At 38.4% G+C, this 11978-nt stretch overlaps 1 protein-coding gene across 4 annotated transcripts in view; it reads left to right on the forward strand.

The window, feature by feature from the left end:
* Positions 1–8495, forward strand: part of LOC119503285 (protocadherin-9) — a 227329-nt gene extending 218834 nt beyond the window's left edge. For all 4 annotated transcript variants that reach the window (XM_037794989.1, XM_037794991.1, XM_037794990.1 and 1 more), the window contains one exon: positions 6443–8495. In XM_037794989.1, the coding sequence (XP_037650917.1) occupies positions 6443–6813 (371 nt within the window). In that variant the 3' untranslated portion in view covers positions 6814–8495. The remainder of the gene's footprint in view (positions 1–6442) is intronic.
* The last annotated feature ends 3483 nt before the right edge of the window (positions 8496–11978 follow it).

Consider the following 11978-nt stretch of genomic DNA (forward strand, 5'->3'; position numbering starts at 1 on the left):
ATTTTTGTAGGCCAACCCGGAAGTTAGCGTCGCCCTGGTTCCCTTGACAAAAAGCTAATGGGATTTTTCCATTGAATTTTGGATTATTGCAGAAAATAAACTCTGTGGCAAACAAACGTTTATGATACTTTCACGTTTTGTTCCGTAACATGATCTCCACAAAGGAAAACCACTTTTATGATTTTTGAAGCGTAAATGCAATCGCCAGAAGTAAAAAGCTAGCGTTAGGCTATAAACAAACTACAACACGGTCGCATGAGTGTGAGTCTACACAACAAGGCTGTAATGGCGGACGAGTCGGCACGATGATGTTTTGTAGTCTCATTTAGTCACTTGTTAGCAACTGCATATTTTAAGACACGTAAAAGCTTCAAAATTCCCGTGTGGGATATTTACTGATGTGTTTTATATTGTAGAACAAAACCTTAAAATCTCTTTAGCTTGTGTTAACCACAGACCTTATTTCAGGCATCTAACTAAAAACTCATTGACTTTGAGACAAGGGAACCGCAAGTGCTTAGGACTCATTCCTGCACCACTCTATATGCCGACGATCAACGTCACAGAAATTTGTAAGGTTTTTTGGCTTGTCTATTTTCCACTTGAATGCAAATATGTGGATTTACATCTTTAAGTACCTAATATACTCCACAATCTTTCCAGTTGCCCCATGGCAAATGCAGAAGTACCCCCTGAGGTACAAGTATACCTGGTTGGAAATCACTTCTCTATGGTATGTCCATAATACTGCTGTATTTGTATAGTTTTTTTCTAAACCTATCAGCTCTATGCCTCAAGTGGTCTTTCAATCAGGTTGTGTCTCTGCATTGTCTCAAACAGCAGGCATGCACAGATTAGAAGAGAAAATGGCTGATTCAAATTATCCTCTGCTGCCCACTGATTGTACCAATCTACATGCAAATGGTCATGTTTATTACACCAGGGGAATAGCAAAGCACAAAGTGCCCTTGATTAATGGCTGGCTCTGCTTTTGTTGCAAAAAAAAAGAAATATGGACATTACAGTCACCTAATTCTGTTGTAATCAATACACAAACTGCTAATACCACATACAGATATATTGTGATTAACAAATCAGTCAGGTTTTCTTTTCTACATTTATATTATTTTTCAAGTACCCCATGATTACAAAGTTGGAAGAAATGACATCAGTGACATCACCATTATCATGCCTTCATTATAATCATTTGCATAACGATACAAACACAGCAAATAGCCACATAAATGGTAGGTCTGAAAATCGTTCCTCTGCTCAACACTGCACACCATCTACATGTGCACGGTCCTTTCCCTTTCTTCCATCTCTCTCCCGTAACAGCTCCCCAGATGTCTACTCACTCGTCTACAATCTCATTTGAGGAATTCATCTTACTGTCTCCCGGGTACCATGTATTATTGCTCTCTGTGGTTCTCCTTGCAACTATGATAATGTGTGTCTTGGTTAGACTTCCCACATGCCAATTATGAGTGCCTGTTATTGTGATGGACTCCATATTCATGCAGAAGAGTGACTGACTCTCTCTTCGGGCCCCGGCTTTCTTCACATCATATATCCAAATGTGCTGTCAAAGCCAGAACCCAGTGCCAGCATGGCTTACACATGATCTTTTTTAAACTACAATTACATGCATTCATATTGTCTTACACATGAATGACCCACAAAAACCCTGTCATAAAAACTTGGCAAATGAGCCAATAGGTAAAATACAATTTTTTGTCTTCTTTTCTTCCCCCTTTCATAATTGTATTTGCATTTGGAGGATATGAAGAAGCATAGGAACAGGAAAGGATTCCTCTCCTAGTGAAAACACTTTTAATTGCTAACACATATTGAGTTGCATTAACTTTGCGGCCTGTAGATTTTATATGCAAGGGGTGGCCACGATATACAATGTACTGTAATGAGATCTGATACAGCAGCCCTGCAATCAATATCACCTTTTTAAGCTTATGTTGTTCATCTTTTATTGAGACTGCATCAGAGGAGTGTGTTGACTCAACTCCATTAAAAGCTTTGAGGCCGGTTTATAATTTGTAAAATAGTTAACAAATCATGGGCTTTAAAAGATAAGATAATAAGAAAAATGTAAAAAAAAAAAAAAAGAATACTAACTCTGTACTTAAAAATCACATTACAAATACATTTAGAACTGGCATTGAAGCTAGCGTTACATTTTTTTTTTTTGGACATTTTCTTATTTAATTAATCCTTATGGTGGAGTGTGGTAAAACACTAAAAACAGCACATACACTGTGGCTGTAGACACGCTATAAAAGGGTTTGACAAGGTTCATTGGGTTTGTTGAGAGTGCCAAGCCAATGTTTTCCAACTTAAACAACAAAAGTAAAAAAAATATTATAGAGTATTTGCATTCACATTTAATGCATAGCAACAAAGGAAGGTTTTCTGGTAAGCTTCAATTCTTCCCAAGTTTGACCCTGAGCGGCAGGTTGAACTTTTCAGCCCATTCTCATTCCCAGGACGTCAAATACCGAGACACACCGGGAGACACACCGGGCTTTCCATTAACTACAATGTAAACCCATCCATGTCAATATTAAACGCTCAGGGAAAGTGCTTTGGTGACGTAGTTTAAAGAGCAAAAGAGACACAGGGCGGGCGAGCGGGAGGGGAGGTGGATGGGTCCAACATACACAAGGCTTTCATCCAGAAGACCTCTGTTTGTGTCCCATGCGTTAAGTTTCACTTTCACGTTACAATCAGCTGGTCATTCATGTCCCGTTATCACGATTTAGCCGATACTTTCTAATACTTTTTTTCCTGTAATAAGCTAACTCTTAGTGAAAAAAACACTCAAATTGTCAAACTAATTTTAAACTAACAAGGAGAATAACAGGTCCAGGCAGGAGTTGTTATAAAAAGCCCTTTGAAATATTGCAGAACTTAGCCACCAGCCAATTAGCTTTTTGTGAAGCAAAGGGACAAATTAGGACAAATAGTTATCATTTTCTCTTTTAGGACAAAAACAGATGAATGCATTACCCTTTGAAGCTTGATTTACAAACATAGACAGAATTGGTTGCTTCTTTAAAAAAGCAATTCAAAGGAGAAGAATCCTTCAAATAGCAGAGCTGCATTATATTTCATGCATTATGCATGCTTTTCTATCAAATGATATTAAAACAAATGCCACCTGAAACACTTTGATTTTTCATGTCTGAATGAGGATGCATGTTCATCAGACGAGTAGCCAGACGGTAGCAAGGAGTTAGAGATGAATGTCCCGCTGATGATTTGTTGTGATGCAAATTGACCTCCGACAGTTCTTTCTTTGGTTTTGAGGAAAGGGATTAAGATACATTCTACTGAGAAATGATTTCTACTGAAGAGAGTTACATCCATCATTTATACTCAAGCAATAGTGAGCATGTGTCGTTGTAGCTTACATACACTGAAACAGCCTTCCTATTGACATAATACATTGGTCAAAATTATAGATTTCCAGTGTCTGAAAATGTATTGATACTGATAGGGCTTTCATTGTGTGTGTTTTGTACACTTACAGCAACTATATGCAGGAAATAGTGTCAAACTATCTCTTATATATCTTATTTAAAAGTTTGAGATTAAATGATAGAACAAGATAATGAAATGCAGAAAGTTCACTTGTTTGGGTCTCCTAATTACTGAGAGAATATCAGCCCACATCACTGCAGCCTAGTACCATCTCTTAGGCTGCACATCAGTCTATTTACAGTGTATTATGTAGGCACTGTTAATGTCTCTATGGATTCAAATGACAAAGCTCAAAGAGAACGCATTCATCCTTTCATCCTCCTCAAGATCTATAACCCCCCACGCTCTCGAAGCTCCCAAAAGCACGGCTCATTCATTTTTCAGCCTGCTGGTTGGTCCACTGAATCCAGCTCTCTAAATTCATGACCTATGTACCTCATATGTGAGCTGGAGAGCCTCAATGAGTGCAACCAGCTGATGCCAGTTCAGATTTTTTGCTTAGCTCTTTATTGAAATTAAATCCCTAAAAGGGTTTAACGAATGTTGCCAAACGGTGTTCACTTCCATTTTGAACTGACCGGGGGTACTTTTATTTCAACCCTGTCTCCTAGAAATTATATTTCTATACTACTAATTTGTTACCAATACATTTTAAAGGAGGCATAATTGCTGCTTTAACCACAACGGTTTCCAATTCAATGAAATACTTTGTTTTTGTACCAAAGAAAAGTCATAGGGAGATGGAAGGGGTGAATGTTGGGCGTATAAAGGACTTTGACACCAGAGATTGGGGTTTGTGTGATGCCTGGCATGCGTGTGGTTAGGCATCAGTAACACTGGTTACGGTTAGGGAAATATTGTGGTTTTGGCATTACACTCAGTGGCCACTTAGGTATTAGGTACACCTTTCTAATACTTGGCACCCAGAACAGCCTGAATTCTATGTGGCATGGATTCAACAAGGTGCTGGAAAAATTCCTTAAGATCTGGTCCATGTTGATACGAGAGCTTCAGATGCTGAAGATTTATTGGCTGCGCCTTCATTTGCAAATCTCACGTTTCACCAAATGCCAAAGGTGCTCTATTGGATTGAGATAATGCCTCATTGTCTCATTGTGTTGGCGGAACCAGTTTCAGATGACGTGCTTTGTGACATGGTGCGTTATCTGGCTGGAAGTAGCCATTAGAAGATGAGTAGACTGTGGCAATAAAGGGATGTAAATGATCAGCAACAATACTCAGGTGAAACGATGCTCAGTTGGTATTAAAGGACCTAATGTGTGTCAAGAAAATATTTCCAGCACTATTACACCACCACCAGCCTGAACCTTTGGCACAAGGCAGTAACGATTCCTTAATCCATGTTGTTTAAGCCAAATTCTGACCATCTGCATTCTACTGTCCAGTTTTGGAGAGCCCGTGGCCAATGTAGCCTCAGTTTCCTGTTCTTAGCCGACAGGAATGTAAACCACTGTGGTCTTCTGCTGCTGTAGCCCATCTACTTCAAAGTTTGACGTGTTGTGCATTCAGAGATGCTCTTTCTGCATAACACTGTTGTAAAGTGTGGTTATTTGAGTTACTGTTCCATTCTTGTCAGCTTCAACCAGTCTGACCATTCTCCTCTAACATCTCTCACTAACAAGCCCACAGACCTGCCACTCACAGGATGTGTTTTTTCACACCATTCTCTGTAAACTCTAGAGATTGCTGTGCATGAAAATCCCAGGGCCTCAGCAGTTTCTGAGATACTCAAATCACCCGTCTGGCCCCAACGATCATTCCACGGTCAAAGTCACATTTCAGCAGGTAGCAGGTGTATCTAATAAAGTGGTAAACATAAAAGATACAGTTCTGTCTTGTCCTTCAAGGCAGCGGCAAATGTTTTAACCAAGACCAATTTTCCTAACTTTAACCAAGTGAGTGCCAAAACATAACATCAATAATAGATATTGGTAGATATTGTACTGCAAGATCAGAAATTTTAAAGACATGAAATACTATTTCTAAGACAATGTTGTTTATTTTAGATTTGGAGAAAAGAATGCGTTGGCTGATGCCAGCTAGACAGGCTGGTCTCACATACCGTTCGTAGCTATACCTACGGAAAGTAATGCACTGTAATTTCTATATGTCCCACAAATTCAATTTGTATGTAATCCAAGTAATTGTTAACCAGGAAGTATAAGGAGGAGGTCGGGGTTGATGGATGGGGCTAAAAGTACCGGACTTTCACCCAGGAGACCGGCGTTCGTGTCCCGTGTGAACAACATTGATTTTTTTGTCTTTGTCATTTATTTAATTTTTACTTACTGTACGTAGGCTACTTAAGTAAAGCTAGTGTTATTTCTAGCCAAACCCGACCTTTTCCTAAGCCTAACTAAGTAATTTTGTTGCCTAAACCTGACTCAGTAGTTTTGTTGCCTAATCCTAAGGTAATTGTTTCCTGTGAAGATGGAAGTTTATTTTAAAAAGACTGTATGCATGTAATTAGCAGAAATTGACACGTGTTGCTGGACATTCGTAGGAAAACAAACGAAAAAGGAAGAATAACTTTTTCGTAAGATATATTACAAACCGTTGTATGGCAATACGTGGATCTAGGTCAGTCATACTATATCTGCAGTGACACGTTTATATTGTATCATTGTGTTTTTATAACATTTTTGGCTTTGTATGATTTCTTTTTTTAATTTAGAACTCATTAGAGAGAACTATAATGTTCTCTGCAGGTACATGACATTGAAATTGTTGAATTGTATGCAAATCCTGTATGAAGAATTAAATCCACTGTGATACAAACATCTGAGAGTGACAGTATCCGTTTCAGTCCTATTCTATTTGGTCATGTATAGGACTGTAAGAAACAGTGTAATGACGTAATTATTATTGCTGATCTCAATATATTTTTACCTGTTATTTTTTTTTCCTTTTTCCTCTCCTGTAGATGGCCCCCTGGGACCTCGTGGTCTAGTGGAAGCTACAGAGATGTGCACACAGGAATGCCTAGTCCTGGGACATTCAGACAACTGCTGGATGCCCCAGACGTTGGGAACATACCAACAGCCCAAGTCACCCGTGTCTAGCTTTGGGTCTCAGAGGGAGTGGGGTCCCAAGGAAAAACTTCTCAATGGACATACTCTGACCCGAACCTGGAAAAATGAGGGTGGGCGGTCAGAGCATTTTGCTGACAGGAAGCAGTTTGGGAGCGGAGAGGGACACTTCACCAGCAGTGGCATGGCTGATATTCCACTGGTGAGTCTGAAGTCCTGCCAGCCAGCCTCCTGCCCAGACAGCCCCAAGGACCAGCAGCTATAAGACGGACTTTGCTTCTGTGCTCTGAGACGTCCACCTGAGCTCCCCTCCTGTCCTATTGTTTTCTTTCTTGTTTCATTTCTTCCCACTTAAGTTGATGCTTCTGCAGTGTGATAGCCACATGTACTATGTAGGCCACAAAACTATAGTGCTTATGCTGTGTTCTCTACAATTCAACTTTACTATTGCTCTTGAGGAAACCTCTCTTTTTTTATAAACCTCCATGGATTTCTTCAACGTAACATTTTCTGTCCACTTCATGTGTGATTTGGACAAAGTGGAGGATGGACATACGTAAAATGGAGAAATTGAAAACAAATTACAAGAAAAAAAAAAAAAAAAATACCATGGCTGACCAGTATATACAAATATTTGTGGTGTGGTTGTTATTGAGTTGTTCAGGACTATATTAATCAACACAATCAAAGAAAATGGAATTACATTTCAGAAAGTGTTGTTCTAATAACACTGTTAGTGGACACTTGTTTATTCTGTCATTGTCTGTGTGTTTGTAAATAAGACTTATTAACCACTATCATGTACCCGTAATAACCACAGTGAATAGGACAGTTCTTGGCTGTTGTCATCATAATGGCTTGTCATCAGGATTTGGGATTTCAACTGGACAAAGATCTAAATGTGGCATAATGTACAACAAGAAAACTTTTACCCAATTCTTTAAAAACCTGACGGTTGATTTTGAAACAAATTCCCATCCCATAATATACTCAATGTTGCCCATATTTCATAATGATTTTCTTCAAGTACTGCAAAACCACAGGCAAACCTTTTTTTAAAAAAAACATTTTGTATGAAGGATGTCAGTGCTCAATATGTGCATTATAAAAATGAAAAGCTCTGAAAGCTCTCCTCTATAAACTGATTTTGAAAGTGTTCCGTACAATTAAATAGCAATATATTTGTAAATGGCTAAATGTTTTATCTAACGTTGATCTTATTACTGTATAGATTTTATTCAAATTGTGATTTAACTGAGTGCAATCCCTCAGTAGTACCTGCAATTTATTGGCATATGTATATATATTATTTCCACACAGACTATTATTTTCCATACGTAAGAAATCAGAGGTTAAGATAACACTTTAATCACTGTGCCTTCATGATGTTTCTTCAAACACTGAATTATGCTTATTTAAATGGCGAGAACATGTTGGCTACAAAGACTATCCTGTCTGATAATCAAATGCCTTTTGCATTGAATGTTTGCCAAATTTAGAGACATAATCACACAGATATTAAAGTACAAAATCAAGTAGTTGGTACTGAAGAAAAACACAAAGGCATGTGCAGATAATGGGTCAACCATGAAAGATCATCTGTCATTCCACTGTCTGAAAAAGTTTGTTTTATTCCACAGCATGGAAGGCAAATTACACAATGGAATAGCATGCTAAAAGATATAGCTTTTAAAAATTAACTTGATCATTTTTGTGTCATTTTATTTTGTTGGAATAGAGTTGATTTGTGCATTAAGGAGACATTCAGTTTGTAAAGCACTTTCATATTTATGTCACAATATAAAGAAGTTAAGTGGGATGGAGTGATTTGCTTATCGCAGTATGTTTGTCAGTTGTGAGGGTGTTTGACATCACAGATACTGAAACAGTTAATCCTTGTTACTACTCTACAGGTATACAGCTACTGCAATAAATGTTTTAATTATGTGTATGCTTAATTTGTGTGCAGGATGATCACCTCAGGAGTTCTGTGTCTGTTTTGTGTAGATGTTTGCCCACGTGAACCAGTGTTCCCAAATAATTTGGTACAAAATCTATCGTAAAATAAGCCAGTGATTTTTTTCTAGAGCACAGTACACTCATGATGTAGGCTACAATTGAGCTTGTCCTAATTTTTAAGTCATTTTTTTTTCCTTGTATAACAGTGAGATTGTTCCCATTACTCTATAGTCATTGAATTAAACCCATATCCTTCACATCACATGAACACACTACTTTACTGTTGAATTTACTTAATTGAGGACTAGGCTATTTTATATAAACCAAAAAAAAAAGACACAGATGTGTTAAAAACATATTTTATAAGAGTCATTAGTCTGGTCATTACTCCAGTTTACATATTGTGTCCTTACCAAAAGTATAACCATTTCTTCCGGGGTGGTCCACTGTGTTATAAAAGCCCTCCATTACAATAATGGTGCAAATCCTGAAGGAGGCAATTCTGGGAAGGTGAAATTTCTGGAAGGGGGTTGTAATGGAAAATCAGATGAGCCCTCCAAAAGAAAAGCTCTCAATTTACTGGTGAGTTTTGTTTCAGAACTTAATCATATGGATATGAGCTTTGGAGTTTGGAATACCATGGTGGAGGCACAGCAGGCATGCTGACTGAGGGGAGGCTGCGACACCCAGGGGGGAAGTCTCAATACATATAACTGTTGCATTGTAGTTAGGAGCTTCATTGAAAAGATAGTAACACCAACATTTACTTCCTTAACTTTGTCTGCAATCACTCCATCATTTGTTCATTCAATACTTCCTACCTGGTAATTTACTCTATGGTGAGCAGTAAATTGAGATTTCAGACACTTATAGATTATTTTAATTCTGTGTCATCACTTTCAGGTATAGATTCGCACGACTGGTGATTTTCACATCTATAAAATGTGACTCATTGTGTGATTATTAGCAGAAAGCCCCTTTTTTCATTTAATTGTGGGGATTTTTGACGTTACTGTGTAGTGGATACATTTCACACCCAGAATTTGACCACTCAAATAAAAAGGCAGACAGTAAATATTGTGCATTATATAGTGAATAGGGAGTGATTTTGGATACAGCCCAGCAACATTGTTTGTCTGTCAGCTGCTCCCGTTAGGGGTCGCCACAGTGGATCAGATTTTATGATCCGCATGTTTGATTTGGCAAAGGTTTTACGCCGGATGCCCTTCCTGACGCAACCTCCCCATTCACAGCTCCCGACGGGGGATGCAAAAACATCTTTAAGTGTTATTTATTATTAAAGTTTAGCACAAAATTGAGCTAAACTGCTTGTGTGTGTGTGTCTGGTTTGATTAGATTTGATTGACAGTAACCAAACAACCCATTAACTGTCATCAGATTCTAATTCAAATGTTGCTGAATCCTGCTTGGTGCACAGAAGTACATGACATCATATTTTTTACCGATTGGAGCCCCGACCCTTTCAAGTGAGTCTTCCTCAGAAATTACATTAATTATACAGAAATCTACGTTCTAACTTTGTCAGAAAAAAATAGCTGGTAATGTAGGATCACATCATTCATAGTGGGTGTCAGTCATGACGATAAATTAAAAATCATCACTTGTTTATCTGCCAAGTGCTCAACATCCCTTTTCCACAGATGTTTGGATAACACTGCAGTGTTGTGCTCATCAACTCACAGGCAATCAGCAATGAATTTGCATGCTACCACTGGCCAGTAATGAAGGGCCAGGCACCCGGCATAACTGGTAAGTAATTATATTTTCTTTATTCTTTTAGGTTTTCTTTCCCGCTGTAACCTCATTTGATATATTTATCAGCTGTCGCCCAATGGACCTGCTTAAATTCTTATTTGCCATGCTAGCTATCGACTTGGGCAAGAATAGTTTCTGAGAAGCTTCAAAGCTAATTGCCTTGGAAGTGTGAGGGGAAGTAAATTAGTGTCACGCCACAACCAAGAAAAAAGGTTCCCAATCGCATTTCCTTTTTATATGGCTTTGAGAATATTTTTCTCAGGAAAGCCTCCGTGCACAAAGTGGAACAGAGTGAATGTTCAGTGGGGAATCAGTCACAGAGAAGGCATGCACTTCAGACAGAAGAAGAGACAACTCTCCACAAAGATACAGTCGACAGAAACAGCACCATCTACATTTTTTGAAAGGCCATATTTGAAGATAATACGAGCACAAATTAATGTTAGTCTGCTCCAAGACTTCAGTTAGTTTCATTTCATCTTCATGAATGCGGGAGAACTCAGTCTGGAAATCAACCGGTCTAACAGACCCTGTGGCTTTGTGAGTCTAAATATCTTCAGCCAGGAGGGATTCCTGTTTGGCTCTCTGGAAGAGGAGCTCAGTGGGAGGCCAAGATCTAAAACCAGTTACAGTGGAGTTTTAAAAAGACCAAGTTTCTCTGTAGACCGCAGTCAAAAGAAGGTAAAAGCGGTGCAGCCTAAAGCTAAATAATCCAACTTACTGGTCTTCCTTGACCAGATACAGTAGTAGTTTTCCCTTCACTCACATAGAAATTCAGAGGGATTCAAAAGGATACATGGCAATTTACAGCATTTAAATTATCGATTAGGCTACTGCGCAAAATATAAGTAGCTACTGCTTTTCACAAGAATAGAGAATTTGTCTAGTTTCATAACATTTATTTTAGTATTTTACAGCTATATACACCACACTGTCTTGGAATTCATTTGACAAAAGTGTATCCCACATCTAAAGTCATGTAGATAAAAAAAGATCAAAAGCATATCTAAAAGCTTTGCAAGTTTTGACCACAGTCTTATTAGGCTATTCCGTAAAATAAGGAGAGCACATAAGCCTATTCTGGACAAACTAAATTAGCATTTTCAGATGTCTCACAAAGTCAGAATAAAGTGGAATAGTTTGTTCTGGCCTTTAACACCAGATGAATGTGCAGTGCCATGGAAATCAGTTTAAAATAGAAAATGAGAGTTGCAGTAATGTTCTTTAGATATGGGTACATTGTCTCGTACCGAGCTGACAGCACACCCTTTACAGATGTCTGAGTGCATACAAAGTAAGCCTCCGGGACACTGTCAGAGACAAAGCTGAGGCCTATGCATCTTCGTCCAAAACCCTGAACTTAATGGTCTCCATTTAAATAAACAGCAGAACAATATATTAATATTACACGCCCTGAGGAAGAGGAAGCTGACCAAATGAAACATGAAGGTCAGCGGAGAAGATGATGAGAGAACATGAACTGTCATGCAATACCCACAGCAATAACTATGACAGATTAAGAGTCTGTCAGGAGAAATTGTACCTTGGCCAGCTCCTCTTACTATGACCTTATACCACGAATCTGAATCAGTTGAGTTATTACATTCCCAGAGGTCACTATGAAATATTGTAGGTCAAAACAGTTGAGTGAATACCGAGGGCTTCTTATGAAAAAGCTTCAAGAACCACAGCTTG

This window comes from Sebastes umbrosus, chromosome 2 (assembly GCF_015220745.1).
Source record: "Sebastes umbrosus isolate fSebUmb1 chromosome 2, fSebUmb1.pri, whole genome shotgun sequence".
Lineage (NCBI taxonomy): Eukaryota > Metazoa > Chordata > Actinopteri > Perciformes > Sebastidae > Sebastes > Sebastes umbrosus.